The 22,201-nt window shown below is 48.7% G+C and overlaps 1 protein-coding gene across 1 annotated transcript; it reads right to left on the bottom strand.

Moving 5' to 3' along the window:
• Positions 1 to 1,361: 1,361 nt before the first annotated feature.
• On the bottom strand, positions 1,362 to 19,384 carry LOC141974979 (keratin, type II cytoskeletal cochleal-like). The gene is made up of 9 exons (XM_074935067.1): positions 18,886 to 19,384; positions 17,880 to 18,088; positions 13,353 to 13,413; positions 13,049 to 13,144; positions 8,281 to 8,445; positions 8,022 to 8,147; positions 5,600 to 5,820; positions 4,260 to 4,294; positions 1,362 to 1,566 (listed from the first exon to the last, which is right to left on the bottom strand). The coding sequence occupies exons 1-9, from the start codon at positions 19,300 to 19,302 to the stop codon at positions 1,379 to 1,381; spliced, it is 1,518 nt and encodes a 505-aa protein (XP_074791168.1). The 5' UTR covers positions 19,303 to 19,384; the 3' UTR covers positions 1,362 to 1,378.
• Between the last annotated feature and the right edge of the window lie 2,817 nt (positions 19,385 to 22,201).

Raw genomic sequence — 22,201 nt, forward strand, 5'->3', positions numbered from 1 at the left:
GACTAGCACTTTGCGTGTGAGAGGAATCTGAAGCCCTCCTTGGGCCAGAATTTCAGCCAGTATAAATGTGTATAACTCCACTGAAGCCAATGCTATGCTGATTTACACCAGAAGTGTATCTGGTCCATTGTCTGCTGCATGTGATATTAAAGGTGTATGGAGTAAGATCCCAGTGTTTGCAACTTATGTCATCATTTACAATTAAGCAAAGGAGTTGCAGAGTGTCAAACACCACCTATCTGATTGACAGCACTTTGCACACATATAAATGACAATACAAGCTTCAAGAGTCCCTAAATATTTCTACCATAGATAAACTCTTTGGGCTTGGTTCTCCTCTCACTTGCCTCACTTTTATGTCTATACAATTCCAGAGGCTTTTATGGAGTCACTCCTGATTTGCACCGGTGTAAGTGAGAACAGAATGTAGTAACCATATTGCTTACATTTTGTGGTGAAACAAATTAATTCCCACCCTCTGCACGCTTTTAAAAGAAGATTGTTAATGCAGTTTGTACTGAAATAACAAAGTAAACTCTTATGGGCCATGGCACCATGTATTATCTTGGAATGGTGGAAATAAACGGAAGCTATTTATTTTTGATCCAGCATACCAGATTGAAAAAAGAGTGGCCAGAAGAGAGGCCCAAGGCTGAAGAATGTATTGCAAAATTTAAAGTAATTTTTTGGACATTTAGTTTGGGGCAATTTTATGCCCTTCAAACTTCACTGTGTGTGCGTGAATTTCTGCATTCTAAAAAGCCAAGTTTAAATCTGTCTGCATTCTTTCTTTCTACAGAAAGAAAGAAAGAAAGAAAGAAAGAAAGAAAGAAAGAAAGAAAGAAAGAAAGAAAGAAAGACGCCAACTTCTTTTTTTAACAAAACATTTTTGGATTCTTAACTAAGAGCTGGGGTTTTCAAAACAGCCTAGGGGGTTTAGGTGCCCAAATCCTATTCAGAGGGAGTTCAGCACCTTATTCACTTGGGCTCATTTGAAAAATCCCAGCAGAAATTTAGAAAAACTTGATGATCAAATGGTTTTGCCTTTGGGTGGGTGAAATTCACCTTCATGCAAAGAGCCAGACAAAGGGCTATAGTAGGACTTAAGTCACATGTAGGCATTATCCTGCCCTCTGCACAGGGGTGAATTTCACCCTAGATCCTGCTCTTGGTGGCAAAGCTCAATGGGGCAGAGTCAAGCCCTGGGCTGTCTGCGGTGGGGTCATGCACTGTGATGTATCTTACTGGCATTTCATTCATCACTGCACAATTTTGCAACCAGTTTGGCTGTCAGGAGACAATAAAACCTTTGTCTTTCTATGCCATTTATTTATTTTTGTACTCATATTCCGGCAGTGATGAGCTTGGTTTTTGGAGCTTAGTTCCTGTCACTTCTTCTTCTGAAAGAGGTCGTCCTCAGAGAGTACGCTTTCATACCACCAGGGCTCCCTCCGGAGGAAAAGGAGAGTCCCCCGCTGCCCATTCCGCTTCCCAGGCCAGTTCCTCCTCCAAAGCCAGACCCACTCGCGCTGCTGTATCCGCCTCCAGCACTAGAATTGACCACAGCTATGGTGCAAAAACAAAACCATCATAAATTCCTGGGTTTGCAGATCCACTCCAGTCAGGAGAGCACAATGCAATTGCAGCTGTGCCCAGCTGGTGCAGAGAGGGCCTGATTCTCCATAGCCCTGCACCTTGTGTCATGATTCACCCCAGTTCAAAGAGACTGCCAAGTGTACAAAGCAGCCATTTTGTGTGTACTTTGCACTGATTTTGCACTGGTGTAAATCACAACAAAGGGTGCAGAACAATGGAGAATCAGGCCAAGATGGTGTCATGGGAACAGGAGCATGACCTGGCAACAAGGCCCCAGTCCTGCATTAAGAAGCACTTCTGCCCACCCCTGTACCCATGCAGACTCCCATTCACAATGGGACTCCCACAAGGAAGCAGGAGTCTGCACTAGTGTATCTCATTGCAGGATCAGGGCCTAAGGGTGGCCAGTGCATGGCAAATGGTGCATTTTTGGTGCTAGCTAGAGCTGTGTGGCAACTGGATTTTTCCTTTTCACAGGAAATTCCATGCATCCAAAAAACATTCTGTTCCAGAATAGAATGAAAAACAAATTTGAAATTTTAGTTGAAATAATTTTTTAAAACAACTGTTTCAGATTGATCGAAACGTTTCTTTTCAGTTTTGGCTTTTGAAAAAGAATTAACTTGCCTATTATCAAATAAAAGAAATTAAACGAAAAGTCTTTTTGAAATGTACAATTGGAATGCTCCATTCAGATTTTTTAAATGACATTTCATTGAAATCGACACGTTTCTGCAAAACCCTTTGGTTTCAACAAAATGGCATTTTTCCGATGGAGAAATGTTCAGTCAGAAAATTTCTGACCAGGTTTAGTGCTAACATCGCACTGACAGAACGTCTGGTGGATGAGTATTTTGGATGGCTCCAGCAGAGTCTCCCCCATCAAAGCCAACTGAGCCCCACTTCACGATACAACAGCCTTATTGACTTCAATGGGATTATTGATGTACTTAAATTTAAGCATGGGCTAAAGTGATTTGCTGGGGCTAGAATATTCAAAATAAATAAATACATGAATAACCATTATGGAAAAATCCTGTCAAATTTGATAGAAAGTTATCCATTTTCATACACACTCTCATATTAAGCTGCCGTTTATAAAGGGTTCAGTAAATGATCAATAGGTACTAGAAGCATGTCACATGTCACAGTCAGGAGGGGTATGTGTCATAAACAATTATAACTGCACAGCCTGGCACAATAAAAGTGTCTCACAGTGAGTGGAACCAATTTTTTCCCCTTTACAGTGCCAGTGCGGTAAGTAAACAGGCTACGTCTGCACTACGTGCTGGGGCTGTGAGCCCCAGCTCCTGTAGCTCATCTGAGCTAGCACGCTAAACACAGCAGCAGAGCTGCGGCAGCTCTGGCGATGGGGTTCAGGAAGGTTTGTACGTGGGGCAGCTACCATGGCTGCGCTCGTGATTTTAAAGCCCTAACTCAAGTGAGCGCTGGCGTGAGTATGGCTACTCAAGCTGGGAATCACACCCCTAGCTCCTAGCCATGTCAATGAGAATCAGGCTCTGTAGGTTTGGAGGGCTATAGCAGGGGTGGGGATCCTACAGCTGGCGGGCCGGAGCCGGCCTGCTGCTTCATTTCATAGCGCCCGGGGCAAGTCTCTGCGCCGTGGGCCGGAAGCCCCGAGCCTCGGCGCTCCCTGGCCTGTGGGGCTGGAGCTGTGAGCGCTGGCTCGCCAGAAGTCCGGTCGGCTCTGCGCAGTGACCAGCCGCGACCGGCATGTCCCTGCAGCCCCGAGGAGCAGGGGCAATCAGGGAAGCTCCGTGCGCTGCCCCCGCCCCCTGTGCCGGCTTCGCAGCTCCCATTGGCCGGGGGAACCGCAGCCAATGGGAGCTGCGGGAGCAGCGCCTGCAAGCACGGGCAGCACGCGCCGCGCAGAGCCTCCTGGCCCCTCCGCCTGGGGGCCGGGCATGGCGGCCGCTTCTGGGAGCAGCGCAGAGCCAGGGCAGGCAGGGAGCCTGCCTTAGTCCCGCTGCGCAGCTGACTGGGAGCCACCTGAGGTAAGCACCACCCAAACAGAGCCCACACCCTGAACCCCCTGCCCCAGGTCAGAACCCACTCCCACACCCGAACTCCCTCCCAGACCCCCCCCCCCACACCCCTGCCCCAGCCCTGAGCCACCTCCCACACCCAAACTCCCTCCCAGAGCCCACACCCCAACCCTCCTCCCGCACCCCAACCCCCTGCCCCAGCCCTGAGCCACCTCCTGCACTCCAAACCACTTGGCCCCAGCCCGGAGGCCCCTCCTGCACACTAAACCCCTCATCCCCAGCCCCACACCAGCACCCACACCCCCAGCCGGAGCCCTCACCACCTCCTGCACCCCAACCCCCTGCCCCAGCCTGGAGCCCCCTCCTGCACCCTGAACCCCTCATTTCTGGCCCCACCCAGGAGCCTACGGGAAGCCCTGAACCTTTCCCCCTCCCCTCCCCCGTGGGGCTTTGTGTGGCCCATGACTGATTTTTTCGGTGGGTCAGTGGCCCTTGATAGAAGAAAGGTTCCCCACCCCTGGTCTATAGGATACTATTGGGGTCTTCCTCATTCATTTTCTCTAGGGATCCAATCAAATCAAATCAATGGCCTGTGAACTTCGAAGCACGTTTTCTCCAACCTCTCTAGGGAAGGAATTAATTGTAAAGCCAACTCACAGATGCTGACATTGCCAACGTGGTCCCCAGCCAACCTGTGGAGGGAGGAAAACAAAAGCAAGAAAGAAGAAGTTTGGTTAGACTTCTCATCAGATATGGTACCCAGAGGCTTTTGGCTTTGAAGACCAGCACAATGGGAATGTATTATGATTGCTATTATAAATAATGAATACGAGACAGCTGTATCATCAGGTACTTTGTCCATTACTAACAAACGTGCTTCATCCCTTCAAGACATGCGTTGTTAATGGCACGTCCGAATCCGACAGGAGCTGATGGGGTAAATCTGGTTGAAAATTTTCCATCTACGTGAGTTATTTTCAATAGAAAACCATTTTGTTGGGGTTTTTTTTTTTGACGAAATGGATGTTTCCAAGGAAAATGTCACTTTGGTCAAAACAATTTTGGAATTTGGGTTCAAAAAATGAAAATTTTCCCACGCCCAATAATCTGTTTCTACACTGAATTTTTTTTTGCCAGCAAGAGAAAACAGAACATGCTTTGAGCAGGGGGTGGGACTAGATGACCTCCTGAGGTCCCTTCCAACCCTGAGATGCTACGATTCTATGTTTTGTTTTAAAAAATGAAACGTTTCGAAGAAAAATCCCGTCAAACCTAAAAAAAAAAAAAAATTATTTTCATTGAAATTTTTCACCGGGGAAAAAATCAGCTCGAAACGGGATTTTTGCCATTGATGTCCATGGGAAGCAGCAGGGCATTGAAATCTGTTCTGGGCTCGCGTGGGACTGATGTGGTGCATTCGCTTTTCCCTGCCTCTGGGGTTAACTTTTCTCCCACCTCCACGAATATTCCCAAACGACAGACACACCTTTGCAGTAATGCCCCAATTCAGAGAGGAGCTGAGAACTTGCCTCTCCCATTGATGATGACGGTCATTGAACCCCATCTCTCAGGATCAGGTCCTGTAAGTCATTTACCTTTATGGAGCAGTTTTAAAGCCCTGAATCCTGCTCCAGTTAAGACAGTGGTGAAATTCGTTGATGTCAAAGGAAGTAGGACTGAGCCCTGGATACAGCAAATGATGTCTCATGGGAAACTGTGAACAACACTGGATCTGATTCGTCACTGCCTGGCGCCTGTCACCATTCACCCCCACGTGCAAAACCGGTGTAATGCCCCCGTTCTGATGTGGGAGCATCACGCATCTTCTTTGCACAGGTGTAAATAACCATTCAAAGTGTAGGACAACGGAGAAATGGGTCCTTCTTTCTAGAAACGATTTTGCGTGCTGCACGCACCATGGGTCAGACCCTCTGGGGTAAATTGGCCTAGTTCTGATGAACTATGCCAATGATTTTAGGCCTGTATATTGCACCCACCTGCTCTCTTCTCCCTCCAGCAGCTTTCTGTAGGTGGCGATCTCGATATCCAGGGCCAGCTTGACGTTCATCAGATCTTGGTACTCCCGCAGCTGGCGGGCCATGTCCTGCTTGGCTTTATTCAGGGCAGCCTCCAGCTCCTCCTGTTTTGCCATGGCGTCTTTGATGGCCCTCTCGCCACGTTCCTCGGCCTCAGCAATGGCTGCCTCCAGCTTGGCACGCTACAAGTGCACAGCACGGGACTTCAGTGTGTGTTTCAGCCCCTTGGTGTGGTATTTCTGTTCTACTATCTAGCTATGCCCTCTATGGTATCCATCCATCCCTCTATGCCATCTACAGTATTCATCCATGCATGACCTCTATAGTATCCATCCATCCCTCTGTGCCATTTATGGTATTCATCCATCCATCTTTGTACTGGATGGACAGACACACAAATAGCTAGACCTATCCATCTATCTATCCATCCATCTATCCGTCGATGACATCTTTGTATCAGCGAGAGATACACACAGAGAGAGATGGACTATCTATCTATTTATCTATGTATCTAATCTAGGCATTCCCAATGCACAATGAGTTAGTTGACTTCTTCTTAGAAGTCACTCCAGCTGGAGCTGCCATTCTAGATTGGACCTTGGGTCCATCTATGGTAGTTGGGCAATGAGCAAGACCTGACCTTCCAGAGGAGGACAAAAGACTCCCAGTGCAATCTGCCTGTCTACAGATGGATTGTATTTCTAGTGCACCCTTTACTGTAGGATCAACATTACATATATCTGTAGAATAATACAACTGTTGGGTTGGAAAGGCTTGCTTTTAAACTCCCATTCATTATTCAAAAGCAGCTTTACTGGCTCACACTATTTGCTTATGAATGTGTGTTCCAGCCACCCTGCCCTGAAACCAAATAAACACCGCTGAGTGATTTACAATAGCTTATCTCCCCACTTTTTGTGCACTCTGGTTATTCATTGCAAATATCCACGCCTTGCAGGCAGTGAGCCATCAACTTTGCAGGAGTTTTAAACATCTCTTTGATGCACTGATTAAAGCGGCAGGATGAAGTGAAGAAAAACCCCAGCCTGGCTGAATGAGCGGATCGTGTGCACACCTGGCTCTTCCCTGATACAGAAAGGGAGTGGAGAAGTTGGGTGGATGGATCATAGAAGTCAGAGATGGCAAAGAATTGGAGTGTCATGTCCCTCTCCGTAACCCATGCAGGATTGCTCCCTATTGCATTGAAATTAAGAACCCTGGATGGCTCGTGGCAGCTGACTTGGGCTTGTGGGTCTCAGGCTGTGGGGCTGTAAAACTGCATTGTAGACCTTGGGGTAGAGTGACCATATGTCCCGTTTTGGCTGGGACAGTCCCTTTGTGGCAAAGGTGGGCATTTGTCAAAAAAGTGGGGTGTGAAAGACCACGCAGGGGGCGAGTGGGGATGCCAGCCCCGTGCAGAGTGGGAGGCAAGGCTCAGGCAGGGGGCAGACAGGGCTTAAGCAAACAGCTACACCAGCCCCAGCCTTGCGTGGGGGGCAGGCAGGGCTCGGGCGACCAGCGATGCCAGCCCTGCATGGGGGGGCTCGGGCGACCAGCTCAGGACAACCCTGTGTGGGGGGAGGCAGGGGAAGGTCTCAGGCTAGCCCCACACAGTGTCTCTTTTTCCCTTTGGGAAATATGGTCACCCTACATTGAGGCTCAGGTTGGAGCCTGGGCTCTGAGATCCTCCCCCATCACGGGATCCACCTTGAATTGTCCCTTAGAGTATATACTAACTACCTATGCTAAACAATGTGTTCCACCTTGAATTTAGCTGTGACGCTCAAAGTTCTTTTCCCAGACCTGAAGAAGAGCTTTGTGTTGTTTCTCTCACCAACAGAAGTTGGTCCAATAAAAGATATTATCTCCCCTGCATTGTCTCTCTATTAACCTGTGTGTCAAGCGCATCTGCTGCAGTGCTTCATGGGAGTTGTAGTCCCATGTTCCTCGTGGCCCCATTCTTTTTTATGGGCCCGGCTCGCCAGTCAGACTCCATCCTCCATGATGCACTGCAGTGCCTCACTGTGGCTGAGCCATCATGACATAGAGCCAGGAATAGAAACCACATTTCCCGACTCCTACAAGAGTGCCCTATCCACTAGACCATGACTGTAATGGAAGTACTCCCACAGTAAAGCACTGGCCAGTGGAAGTCATGGTGGCAGTACTGGGATCAGTATAATGAGGGACACCTGGACAGTTGCCTGTTGCCTTCCCTCGCAAGATCTTCCTCTTCTGACTTTATAAGTGCAGCTTTCTCCAAGTGCTTTTAATAGGCACTGACCTTAAGACCTCTTACTGTATTTATGAACCTTCTTTCTATTAAACTCATGACTCAACACTCTCTGGAAGAAGCAGCAGGAAAACCAGGCCAACGCCTCACCTGGCTTTTCACGTTGTCAATTTCAGCCTGCAGTCTGTGGATCATGCGGTTAATCTCTGTGATCTCGGTCTTGGTGTTGCGCAGTTCATCCCCGTGTTTCCCCGCAGTGGCCTGCAGCGTCTCAAACTGTGGTACACAACAACAGCTCCATAAAGGACAGTCATCATGGTAGCTCTCAATGGCCCCTCACAGACTAGCCTCTCCAGACACATATTAAATAGCAGAAACTCCAAGTTCCCCTATTTCCATCATCGCTCACCTTGGTTTGGTACCAGGACTCAGCTTCCATTCGGCTCTTGTTGGCCATTTCCTCATACTGAGCTTTGACCTCAGCGATGATGCTGTCCATATCCAGGTTTCGGCTGTTGTCCATGGTGAGGACCACAGAGGTGTCAGAGACCTGTGCCTGCAGCTCATGAAGTTCCTGTGAATTACATTAAACACATTATAATCTCAATTGGCTAATTTTCTATCTCAGCTGAGCTTCGGGGTTGCCAACTTTCTATCTGCAGAAAACCGAACACCCTTGCCCCGCTCCCTGCCCCGCTCCTTTTCCAAGGCCACGCCCCCCTGCTCACGCCATCTCCCTCCCTCTGTCGCTCGCTCTCCCCCACCCTCACTCACTCACTCATTTTCATCGGGCTGGGGTAGGTGTTTGGGGTGCGGGGGGGTGGGGAGTGGTGGTGAGGGCTAAGGGTATGGGCTCTGGGGTGGGGCTGGGGATGAGGGGTTTGAGGTGCAGGAGAGGGCTCTGGGCTGAGGCAGGGGGTTGGGGTATGGGACGGGGTATGGGATCTAGGCTGGGGGGTGTGGGCTCTGGGGTGGGGCCATAAATGAGGGGTTCAGGGTGCAGGAGGGGGATCCAGGATGGGGCAGAGGGTTGGGGTGTGGGGGGGGTAAGGGCTCCAGCTGCGGGTACAGGCTCTGGGGTGGGACCAGAGATGAAGGGTTTGGGGTGCAGGAGAGGGCTCCGGGCTGAGGCAGGGGGTTGGGGTGTGGGAGGGGGTATGGTCTATGGTCTGGGGGGTGCAGGCTCTGGGGTGGGGCCATAAATGAGGGGTTCAGGGTGCAGAAGAGAGATCCAGGCTGGGACAGGGGGTTGGGGTGTGGGGGGAGTGAGAGTTCTGGCTGGGGGTATGGGCTCTGGGGTGGGATCAGGGTTTGAGGTGCAAGAGGGGGCTCTGGGCTGGGGGAGGGGGCTGGGGAGCAGGAGGGGATGGGGGCTCTGAGTGGTGCTTACCTCAGGGGGCTCCTGGGAAGCTGCCAGCATCTCCCTCCGGCTCCTAAGCGGAGGAACGACCACGTGTCTCTCTGCACTGCCTGCACCTGCAGGCACCGCCCCCTCAGCTCCCACTGTCCAGGGTTCCTGGCCAATGGAAGCAGCTGAGCTGGTGCTGGGGGCGGGGGCAGCGCACAGAGCCCCCGTGGCCATCCCTCTGCCTAGGAGCCAGAGGGAGATGCCGGCAGCTTTCCGGGAGTCACACAGGAGCTTGACTTTTAACGTCAGTGGTGCTGACCCGCAGCCGCCAGGGTCCCTGGGTTCCAAAACCAGACACCTGACAACCCTAACTGAGCTGTCTGATCTCTCTCTTCTGTTCTAAGGTGTTACTTGTAGAAACCAATTAAGATCAGAAAAGAGAAGCAAAGGAAAGGAGATAAGAAGAAACTTGTCAAATAAATCATTAGCCAGGAAGGAATCCAACTAAGTGTCACAATACAGTAGCTGCCAAAACAGATCATTCTGATGCTGCAAGGTGAAGAAAAAAAGCAGAGATGTACCTGACACCTGTCTCCAAACTCACCCAAAGTTTAAGGGGGTCAAGGAGCTTTGCCCCGCTGTAGAGAAAGGAGCCCAGCTGTGATGTGAAGGGCCAGATCCAAATTCATTCAAAGTTTGGATCCAGAGTTTTGGATCAGGCCCAACTTTACTACAAAGTTAGGGCCAGATTCTACCACTCTTAGCCAAGGATGTAAAGAGACTATCTCGCCATCTGAGCAAGCCAGGTTTAAAGTAAGAGGGCAGGGAGGGATAAATTAGAGATGGCTGCTCCTACTCTCCCTAGCAAAGGCAGCGAGAGCTCCTGCAATGGGGTGACCACCCCACACGGGACTAAAAGGGTTAAGGTGGCCAGGTAGGCCAATGAACTCCAGAGGCTGTAGGAAGAGCCAGGAGCAGGGAACTAATTGGAAGCAGGTTCAGCTGGGCAGGAACAGGTGGGGCCTGTAGAAAGCCAGGTAGCTGGCAAAAGTTGGGGAGTGCTGGGAAAGGCTGCAGGAAGGCAGGCAGCAGTCACTCCCTGGGAAGCGGGAGAAGGTTTGGAGCTGGTACACCCAGAGGGAGAAGGGGAACCAGGTGTGGTAGGAAGCAGTCTAGGGAAGGAGCAGTGAGGACGGAGAGAGGAAAGCCCAGAATGGCTGAGCTGGGGGGGGGTCCCTGGACTGGAACCTGGAATTGAGGGCAGGCCTGGGTTCCCCTGCCAGCCACTGAGGGAGTGAATGGGAAGACTGCCTAGGACGGCTGGACAGGAAAGACTGGAAGGGGGAAAGTGCTGAGCGATCTAGCCGGAAGGAAGAAGACGCTGCAGTTCCTGGAGTGAGAGTGTGGCTGCAGACCAGAGGGAGAAGCGGAGCAATGGCATGCAAACTGCAAAAGGGGCGTCAACCTCAAGAGCTAATCCCCAGAGTGACCAGGAGGAGGCGCCAGACCAGAGGGGAGTGGTGCACTCTGTGACAATTTGGTGGAGAACGCAGGCACACGGTTGCTCCTGCTACAAGGGGAGGTTGAGAGACTGTGGTGGACTGTGAAAGACTGTATAAGGCAGTTACCCTGATGCAAGGGGAGCAGGACAGACAATAATAGAGACACTTGAGGCAAAGCGGCAACGGAGCCGCGGTGTGCGGAAGCTTTCTTTGCAGAAGGCATTTAGACCCTCCCAGGCTGGACTCCAGAATCGACCCCCCCCCCCACAGAAGTTGGGGGGATGACAAACAGCAGGGATGGATCCAGGCCCTGCTGCAGCAGGTGCTGGAGAACCCACAGAGACAGTGGGAGACACGTTGGTATGTGCAGAATTATTTGGCGCAGCTGGCCAAACTGCAGCAGGCTCTAGTTATAAGCTCCTGCAGGAAGAAATTAGTAGAGGCCGCAGGGAGCGAGATAGGAAGGAAGATATCGGAGCTAGGAGGCTGGAGGCCTGGGCACCAGGAGTGTTACGCCTGTGAGTGAGGAGAACACCAGAAAAGGGAATGCCCCTACTAGGATGGGGAAGAGAGGAAAGCCCCAAAGAGTGCGTCCTGTGGGGAGAACAGGGAAAGGAGGGGCATGTTTTGCCTGTGGTCAGTGGGGGCACCTCTGGAGGAGATGCCCATACATGAGCTGTGAGGTGAAGGCAAGCCCAGGGGAAGGGGCTGCGCAAGAGAAGGCCAAAAGGAAGCCTTGCTGACAAGGCAAAGAAAAGGGTTTGCTTTGGGTGCCATGAGGCTGGCCATGTAAAAAGGCATTGCATTGCCCACTTAAGAGAGGGTGTGGTAGCAAAGGGGAAGTATGGGTCCCAGTGAGGCAGGAAAAAAGGGATTATGAGATAGAACAATTGGGACAGAGAGGGCCCAGGTGAACGTAGGAACGACCACAGAAGGGCAGCAGACTACGGTGGGGACTCAGACCCTGACGGAAAGGGTCCTGGAGGCTTTCCAATCGGAATTGGAGGGAGGCCCAAGGTGGAGTCTTCAGACATCATGACCAGGACTCAGTGAACTTCTTTTGCCACCAGAAAATCAATATTAATTTTTTTTTAGCTTGCCCCACTTGCATCTTCTGCAGTAAACTCCCTTCAGAAGGAAACCTGTGATCCCCTGGCTCCCGAGTCTGTTTAAATACAAAGCTCACATGGAACAAAGAGCCGGATTTGCTAAGCGGTGATTTGAGTCATCCATGCAAATTACGATCAACCAGGGGGCCTACACATGTTGCCACAGGAAGAGCTCCATTGTCAGCTGTCCAGGACCCAAAGGGAAAATTTCGAAGTGGGGTATAAATTAAGGCTGTTTGAAAATTTTCCACTGAAACTGAAAATTGGATTTTTGACTAAGCAAAATAAAATTTTGTGAGAAGTGTCTGCTTTCCAGGGCAAATTTCAATTTTTGGCCAGAAAATGGAAAGCCTGAAAATGAAAATATTTTGATGATTAAATGCCACGGTGGTGCCTCATGAGTAACTGAAGTGCCTTGTGCCCCCATTCTCCTGTATAGACCAGGGTCCCCAGTTGGACTTCATCTTCCATGGTGCACCACTGCTTTGTGAGTGCCGTACTACACGGCTTTCCCCTACCATAAGGAAGGACTGTGGTGCATCATGGGAGACGTAGTCTGACTAGGGAGTCTGGTCTATAGAAGAGAATGAGGTCCTGGAAGTACAACTCACAGGAGGCACAAGGATGGCATTTCACAATCAAAATATGTGGGATTTTCGCCAAAATATTTTGTCTAAAACACACACACACACACACACATGCATTTTCCAATCAGCTCTATTAGAAATGCAGTCACAAAATAAATTCACAACACTAGAGTTCTTCTTCAGCTCTTGTGTCTTTCATCACGAATGACAAGAAATCATTGCATGAGATCACAGGGACTGCAAACTTCATTTGATCTGTTTTACCCTCAAGCTGTTGCCTGGTTGGCCATGGGCTGTATTTTATGACACCGGGGGACTGGGACAAATATAGCACTTTAGGGCTTCATTTTTGAGCATCACTGAACAGGTCCTCACAGTCTGAACCTCTTGCCCATATGCATAGGACCTGATTCTCCTCCTTACAACAGTATAACTCTATTATCTTCCCGGAAGCTATTCCTGATTCTCAATTGTTTAAGTGAGAGAAAAATCAAGGTCTATCCATCCAACCATCCATAATATTTACATACCATAGCCACAAATCACGAAGCATCTCCTTGGAAACATCAATCACTGATGGAGTTACACATCATCAGTCTGTCTGTTTATGATAGAGGGAAAGGGCACTTACTGCTTCGTAGAGAGACCTCAGGAAGTTGATCTCATCGGTCAAGGCATCTACCTTGGCCTCCAGCTCCACCTTGTTCATGTAGGAAGCGTCGACATCCTGAAGAATAATCAGAGACACCAAGTTTGGCTTCAGTGGAGGTCAGGGGTGCTCATTGTCTCTGAAAATCAGGGTGTTTATTCAGGTTCCCAGATAAGGATTCGGGTGTTGCCTATGTCCAGGGCTAGTCTATACTAGAAACGTTACCACGCCTCCGGCCCTTTGAAACTCAACTTCTGCGATTTCGTTCAAAGATCGTGCCACTCACCTTTTTGAGAACGACAAACTCATTCTCTGCTGTCGTGCGCTTGTTGATTTCATCTTCGTACCTGTTGGGAGGAAAGGAAGCGGCGTGCGTGAGAGTGAAAGCTGGTCGGGAGTTTTTAGACAAAACATTTTCTCGTCGTAAAACGCCCGTTTGTGGAAACGGACATTGTCGGTTTGGATAAATCTCCCGATTTGAGAAATGGTTTTTTTTTTTTCATTTTGAAATTGTAGAAACAGGACTGTTTTACGTTTTAGACACAAAGCTTCGTTTTTCGGTTCCAAGTGACTTTTTTGTTCTGAACTTTCACTTCATTTTCTTGACCTTAAAAATAGCCTTAAAAATGTTAAAACGTTGAAATTGAAACACAACATTTCAGTTGGGCCCAATCTGATCTTTTCCAAGATTATCAGTTTACACAAATCTGGGGGATTTTGACTTTTTGTTTTGATTTGGGATGGGGAAAAAGTCAAATCTCAGAAACTCTCATGGAATAGGAAAGCACCCACCTCTAGCTAGACCCCAGCCAAAAATTCACAATGAATAACTTAGCTGATCGATTTAGCCTCTTGCTCCATTTGAGAATCATCTCCAATCAGTGCATGATTTCCCACGATGTGTTTGTCATTTGAAATTGTTTGCTGCAGGTTCTGCAGAGTGCTATTTAAAGTGGGGGGGGGGGCGCATAGATTTGCCCCCTCCCTCATCTTACCCTCCTTTTCCCTTCTTAGGGCTCCCCCATGCCGCCTGACCTCCCAGCCTATGAGCAGCCCCTACACTCACACCCTCCAAATTTAAGCAAATAATCCTTAGCCCTAGAGCCTCAGCTGGTGTAAATCAGTGATGCTACTACTCCTATTTACATCAGCTGAGGGCCTGACCCTTGGTCTGCCCAAACAGTTCATTGCAAGTGTCTAATATTTGAAATTCATGCTGTGTTATTTGTCTTTGACTGGACACATAAGTCACATGCTATTGTTTAGGCTGCCTGTTTGGATGAGCGGTAACTCATGGAATCAGGTTCCTGGTGCAAATAGTCACAACTTCCTCCCCAAGATACCCACCAAAAGCAAATGCTGGTGCAAAAAGGTTGTGAACAGTTACAGCAAATTCATCCAAACATCTTCCAAACTTGTCTGGCAGTATTTCCTCCTCCTCGTTATCATTGCTATTGTTATGCATATCTTTATACCAGGATTTCAAAACATTTTGCAGGCATTGATTAAGCCTCAATATACCAGTAGAAGTGTAATTAGTCCCCTTTCACAAATGGGGAAACTGAGTCACAGAGAGGCTATGGCTCAAATTTTCCAGTGCTCTCTAATTTGGGCTGCATCAGTTTCTGGTTATCCATTTTTATCACTAGCTGTTTGTACTACAGTTGCACCTAGGAGCCCGGGTGACGGACCAGGACCCCATTATGCGAGGCACTGTACAATCACAGAGCAAAAAGACCCATCTTTAGATGCAATGGGCTAGATCCTTTACATCGTTCCACAGTCTTAACTGGAGCCACACTAATTTACACCCCCTGAGGATCTGGCTCATCAACCCTGATTTTTAAGAATGCTGAACATTCATAACTCCAACTGAAATTAACCGGCATTACTGGAGCCCAGCGGCACCTCTGAACTGCAGGTCTGCACGTAAGTCACTTGCCCAAGTGAATCCACAGCAGAGTGGAAAATGCAACCTGGAACAACCTGAAACCCAGTACAACAGCCCCTGAAGTCCCCAGCAGAGCAACGCCGTGTTTTTCATTCTAGCTGAGCAGAGCCAAGGAGCTGTCTGTGAGATACTGTTGTTGGGATCATAATAGCTGCTCTGTTTGCTGACATGGCTGCTGCACAGCTGGTACGAAACCAAAGTGCTTTGAGGAAACTTGAGTTTAACAGGCACCCTGTAGGCTGCAGTTCTGGTTTATGTTGCCTGCAGCTGAACGGTGCGTTGCATATACAGAGTCAGGTCTTCGACTCGTAAAACTCAATGCGACTCCATTGAAATCAATGGAGCTGCACGAATTTATAGGAGCTGAGGATCAGGCATTCGTGAGCGAATTGCATACCCTGACATTGATACTGGCATGCTCTGCACACAGAACCTGTAGTATGGAGAGAAGGGAATGAAATAAGTGAACAGATGTCAAAGGAGTTACCTGCCTCACCCCAAATAAGGGTATGTCTTCGGTGCACGTAGGTCTGAGCCCAAGCCCCTTCCATCCCCATACAAATCATTCTGACTTGGGTCAGCAAGCATCCCGGTCCCAGAACCCTGCTTGGCCAGAGGGTCAGAGGCCGAGTCCCGCTCAGCGGATGGGTCCAAACCCTGTCATTTTGCAGTGTGGATGCAGCTCAAGCCACAGACCCGAGTCAGAAGGAGTGCGTCGTACACTATGAATGTATTAGCACAGCTGGGAGACCCGGGTCCAGCAATTGTAAGCCCCAGTTTACAATGCAGTGTGGATGGTCAAGCGCAGACATGGAAACACCAAGTCCACAAGCCTGGGTCCCACAGACCCGGGTTTACAATGCAGTGCTGGCATGCCCGTTATCGGTGTCAATCCAGGTACCGAATTCAGTATGACTTGCGCCTGATCGGACGTATAGTGGTGTAAATCAGGAGCAACTCCACTGATGTTACTGGTGTAAAACTGGTATGAGTGAGAGAAGAATCACAACCATCTTGATTAGCTTCATGCTTCAAAATTCTTAGGGCCGGATTCTTATTTACACTTTGACCCTTTTTTACACTGCTCTGCCTTTCTAAAGGGGCCTTGCAGTGAGGGTTAATTACAGGCACACTCAATTTAAGACACCTTCACCTTGCCAGAGCATTGAAGTCCCTGTGCTTGATTCTCTACTGCCTTTGCACCTGGGCAGGCATTTACACCCACTTTGCACGGCACCAGAGAAGCTACACTTACGCCAGCTGAGGATCCTGGGCTGAGGAATGGAAGCTTTTTAAACCCTCTTCGCACAGGGGTAAAGCACTGCTCCATAGGTGAGATATTAATAAACCAAGCAAGGGGGGACATCCGTTAGGCAGGAGATAATGCAACCCCCAACAGTCTTTGTTTTGTTTCATCTACATGCCCCTCAGCTGCACCTGTGCAGGGATTACCAGTTATTGACTTTTCTCCTGACACTCCCTGGGGTTTATCTGCACTATTTACAGTTCCTGTCTGCTCCAGTTTGCCAACTCAGATGGGCGCGGCCTGGGATGAAAGGAACGAGGAGTGGTTTGAGTTGGACTTTCCCAAAGGATTTGGTTAAGACTGAGAAGCCCCTTGTTAGATCACAAGTCATTTCCCCCCCCATTGTTTCCATGGGACTGTCAACGACAGGTATGTAACATTATGAATCATAGGGACCTACAGTATAGGCAGTGTTGCCTACTGGATAGTGCTCTGGACTGGGGCTTGGGGCATGTCTACACTCCCCACGTTACAGCGCAGCCGTGGCAGCGCTGGGACATGGGCAATGTAGACACGCTTCGGGAGACCTGTCTCTGCCACTGGCCTGCTGAGTGGCCTTAAGCAAGTCATTTCACTGCCCTGTGCCTCAGTTTCCCCATCTGTAAAAGCATTGTAAAGTGCATTGAGACCTACTGACAAACTGTGCTGTATAAGAGCTAGGTATTATTATCTTTAATAGCTGTGATATATGTAATTTAGCATTTTATATGATGGTGTTGTGACATTACCAAACCAGAACATGGTGACGTTTTCAGGAAGAACTATTTTGAAAGCGCCATTCCACACACAAAAAAATTGAAAAAATTCCTCTTGTCTGTTACAATTCAGAACCAAAACACATTCTGAAATGTCAGCATTTCCCCCCGGGAGTGGAAATGCTGTTTCCCAGCCGTCTTTAGTACAAAGTCTCTGTTTGCAAACAAAGCTTTCTCCCTGGCTGCAATCGATCTGTCTTTCCTTCCGGAGAGGGTTTCCGTTCCCTCTTCCAATACTGTAACTCAGCCAAAGGTCAGCCACTGACTACAGGGTTGGAAATCTCTTCTGAATGAGCCATCTCAATTGCCTTGGCACATGCAGATCACGTCCCTTAGAAGTTTAGATAGATTCTACAGAACTGTGTTGCTAGAAGCGCGTGTGTACAAACGTAACACCGGCAGACCCTGGTCGTCGGTGGGCAGGATCGAACCTGGGACCTCAGTGCATGAGCCTCTACTGCATGAATTAAAAGCTATTTGGGGACACACACAAACACACCCCCATATGGCCCTTAGCAAAGGTTGTAGAGCAGACTCATTAATATCACACACACACACATACACACACACATCTCGGTGCCACTAGATGGGACAGAGCACCACACCAAGAGGTGTGGTGGGATACACAAGCAATAGCAAGCAATTACTGTGCTGGCGTGGAAGCTATTTTCTGCAGTGGGTCGTAGTCCCCTGCCTTAGAAAGGATCCCCCATTGAAGAGCCTGAGCCATCTTTGCAAGGATGTCAGACAGCTCTCCCGGGCTCAGCATACCGTTAGTTAGACAACTAGATGATACATTACTTGTTCCTGAAATCCTCCACAAGATCCTGCATGTTCTTCAGCTCGCCCTCCAGGCGTCCTTTGTCATTCAGCCACCCATCGAGCTGCCTCCGCAGGTTGTTGATGTAGGCCTCAAACATGGGAGCAATGTTGCTGCGGGGGGTCTTTTGGTCCTGCAGGAGGCTCCATTTGGTCTCCAGTATTTTGTTTTGCTGCTCCAGGAAGCGGACCTGCAAGCCAGGAGGGGAACCAGACCTTGTTAGCGAGCCAGCTATAACGGCACAAAGCTAGGAGATCAGTCTATCACTGCAAGGACATGCACGTTGTACGAGATGTGGGGGAAGGGAAAGGCATCTGAACTATTCAGGGAGAGGGTTTGAGATTCTGAAACGAGATAACACCCCAGATTTCTTACTACTGGTTCACTAGGCAAATGCAGCTTTTTCTTGTTAGAGAGGGACAGATTTGGCTTCCCTTGGGAATCTGCCTAATGACTTTGAGGGTAACTGGATCATAGAGCTGAACGCCCGTCACCCTTCGAGGGGATTTAAAAACTCCCAGCCTGGATTCCCATCCAAATTTTACAAATGGGTCAGTTGCCCAACTGGGGTAAAAAATTGACTGGGGTGTCAATTAACTTCAGTAGAGCCACACCGATTTACAGCAAGCCTTGAGAACAGGTCAACTCAAAGCCCCAGATCCAAGCACCGCCTTGAATTTGGTGGCGTTGGATTGGCACCCAGATCCGACCTTTTGGGGCTTCTGAAATCCCTGGGATTTTTACAGCGTAGCCTAGGTTCCCTGAATGGCCCCAGCTTAATCAACAGGGAGCAAGCACCAAGGCCTTCACTGAAGCAAAAATTGTTGTGGAAGTCAACATGAGTAAGAATTCAATAAGGGCTACAGGATAATTTTACCATCCATCTTTAGAACTACAGGGCCTGATCCAAAGTCTAGGGAAAGTCCCCCGCTGGTTTCACTGGGGTTTGGATCATCTCCTGAGTTGCCACCCGTTCCTGCATCTCACCTTGTCGATGAAGGAGGCGAATTTGTTGTTGAGGGTCTTGATCTGCTCCTTCTCCTCTTTACGGACCATCTGGAGGGTGGGGTCGATCTGCACGTTGAGGGGCGTCAGGAGGCTCTGGTTGATGGTCACCTCTTGGATGCCGGCAGGTGCAAACCCACCACCAGCTCCTGCGCCAAACCCAGCGCCCAGCCCATATCCAGAGTGGACGCTGTAGGAGCTGCCTCCTCCAGCGCCCAGTGAAATCCTCTTGTTGGCAGAGCCTAGGCTATAGAGACTGGAGCTGCCAAAGCCACCTGCCCTTCCCAAGCTGGCACCCCCGCCCAAGGCACGGGTCGAGGAGACAGTGCTGACTCGGACCTGTCTAAAGCCCCCTGGGGGAGCAGCCGAGCGAGAACTGAAACTTACAGACCTCGACATGGTTACTGGGCTGGGTTCTGTCCTTCCCCTCCCGAGAAAGCTCAGGCAGGCTACAGGGGAGATCAGGAGAGATCAAGTGCGTCCCTCTGAGCCTCCCTCTCCTTTTATCCGTTAGAAGGGCAGGGCTTGGTTTGAGGGCAGAGAAAGGATCATTTTACGGAGGGGTGGGTGTGTCTGGCAGCTGGCCTACCTCATTCAACCTGCTGAAGGCGGAGCATTGACATAGTATCTCTGCTCTCCTCTCACAGATGTTAGCAGAGGGTTCTTTTACTCCTGAACCTTCCTTTGTTTCCTTGCGGCTTAGAGAGAACTTTCACAGCCTCGAGACATTGGCATTATTTTGGATATTTCCTCTAGGTTCACACAAGCAAAAATAAAAGGCAGCCATCCCTCAGCAGTAATTTCAAACACAGGGGGACCTGACTCTCATTTACACAAAGCCCCTTTACACTGCTCTGGCTCTGCACAGGAGCCTTAAAGAGGAGCAAATGCACGTGAGGTTGCCGGGGCTGTTCTCCATGACACAGCCAGAATGGGGGGAAAGGGGCCTTTTGAGAATCAAGCCCAGACAATCTGACATAAATCAAGAAATCGACAGCAACCACCTTACCTCCTCCGCAAGAAACAATACAGTAGAACCTCAGAGTTACAAACACCTTGATAACGGAGGTGGTTCAGAACTCTGAAATATTCGTAACTCTGAACGAAACATTAGGGTGGTTCTTTCAAACGTTTACAGCTGAACATTGACTTAATACAGCTTTGAGACTTTACTATGCAGGAAAAAATGCCACTTTCCCTTGATTTTTATTAGTTTACATTTAACACGGTACGGTCCCGTATTTGCGTTTGTTTTTGCTTGTTTTTCTCTGCTGCTGCCTGATTGCGCATTTCTGGTTCCAAATGCGGTGTGTGGTTGACTGGTCAGTTCCTAACTCTGGTGTTCGTAACGCTCAGGTTCTACTGTATATGGCAGATCCCAGTTAAACTTCACAGAGCAGAAGAAATAAGGAAAGGCACTCAGTGAGCGCTCCTCTGAACGGAGCTGCAGCCTATATTATAGACGAGCCACGCAGTGTGCCTGGCATCTTTCCATTTCTTCTGACTTGTTTCCCTTCTTGAGCTAAAATAAAAGCCAGATGAACCTGGAAGTGCGTGTTTTGCGCTCTGGGCAAGGAAACAGGCATCTGTGTAGCTCTGTGGTCAAAACAAGGAAGGTCAGATGGATGGGGTAATCCATCTGGCTCCCGCACAGAAGGAGGCACAAAGTAAAAATATTTTTGAAAGCCTCTCCCACTTCTGAATGTCTGCAGCAAGAAAGGGTATGTCCCTGCTAGGCTCTTTAAGCCCTGCCCTGATATTTGAAAATCGTGCATGGATATTTAACCCCCTGTGCTCTTCTGCAGGGCAGAATGGGGGTGGCGGGGGGGGGGACGAGGGGAAGTCAGGGAATGATGGTACAATGTTCTGGCTAAATCACTTTCAAAATATTTGCCCTCCCCTGCGTGGGCAAAGTGGCAGGCAGCTGGAGTGGATCTCAGCCGTTCCAAGCAGGATCCTCTATGTTAACCATGTAGGAGAAATAGCCATGAGCTTTATTGACTGACAGACACATTGGGTCTGCTGCTTTCTTTCTTTGCACCAGTGCTCAGGTTGGATTCAGTTAACACATGCTAGCAAAGCCCAGCCCCGGCATAACCTTTTGCCTAACATAGAACTGGCTCTTGGTTTGTAGCTGATTGAGCTTGACCGTTGACTCCTTTGTATTGTCATTTACACGAATGCAAAATGGGGATAAAATGCAACCAAGAAAATCTGGGTGTGTTTCACGTTCAGTTTGCACAGAGAGAAAAGGACAACATAAATTGCAAGGCAGGAGGGAATCAGACCCATTAAAAGGTAACCTTGATCTCAGTTAAATCCATATAAATCCAGACTTACGCTGATGAAGCCAATGGCCCGCCCTGATTCAGATGTCACTTATACCAGTTCTAACCCACGGTAACTCTATTTATCACAGTGGACTTAGTCCTGATTTACATCAGCAAGAGAGAAGAATCAGGTCCATTAAAAACCAGTTTCTACTGTCATTTACACTCAAGTAACTTCACTGATTTCAACCGAGTTAACTCCAGATTTAGACCAGGGAAAGTGAGAGCAGGGTTTGGCTCTGCATGTTTTCTCTGGCAGTCCCAGCAGATTAGAAGCAAAGTTTCTTTTTGTTGTTGTGGACACCATGGTAACTCTGCATAGTTTTGCACCTGGATGGACTAATGAATACTTACAAATCAATGTGAATGGCCCTTAGTGACTCTGCAACAAGACACAATATGAACCTGTTAAACACCTTCCCTTTGGGAAGCAAAAGCGTTGGAGTTCTGGCTAGAGCTGGGGCAACATTTCCCCAAAAAGTCAAAACGTTTCATTTCACCTTTTTTCAAAACAAAAAGTTTGGACTTTTTGATTCAAACTGAATTTTCGTTTTGAATTTGATTTAAATTTTGTTTTTAAAACATTTTTAAAGGTGGTGGTGGAGAACCTTCCAAATGAAACAATGTTGCATTTGACCGGAAACAAAAAAACCCCACCTTTTTTGGTTTGCTGAAATTTTCAAAATATGTTCGTTTCAGATCGACCCAAAACTATTTCCCCTGATTTTATGGTTCAGCCATAAATGGTTCAGTTATTTGAACAGCCCGGGTTCAGGCTGTTTGTTTCCAAGCTTAATCTTTCTCTTTGTTGAGTCACATCACCCATCCAATGCAAGCCTGAGAGCAGTCCCTTTTCTGTGTGCACACAGAGGAAGAAATGGAATGAGTCATAACAGAGAGAATACAAAGTAAATACGAAGTCCTTATATAAACACATGGGCATGCACAAGGAGGTGCGGCCTCATTTT

Source organism: Natator depressus, chromosome 20 (genome assembly GCF_965152275.1).
Source record: "Natator depressus isolate rNatDep1 chromosome 20, rNatDep2.hap1, whole genome shotgun sequence".
Lineage (NCBI taxonomy): Eukaryota > Metazoa > Chordata > Testudines > Cheloniidae > Natator > Natator depressus.

Coding starts and splice junctions, on each gene's coding strand:
- LOC141974979 (XM_074935067.1), bottom strand. CDS start 19,302: ATGTCGAGGTCTGTAAGTTTCAGTTCTCGCTCGGCTGCTCCCCCAGGG. Junction 8,446..13,048: donor TGAGGTCTCTCTACGAAGCA/GTAAGTGCCCTT, acceptor TGTAATTCACAG/GAACTTCATGAGCTGCAGGC. Junction 1,567..4,259: donor CGTTGGCAATGTCAGCATCT/GTGAGTTGGCTT, acceptor TTTGCACCATAG/CTGTGGTCAATTCTAGTGCT.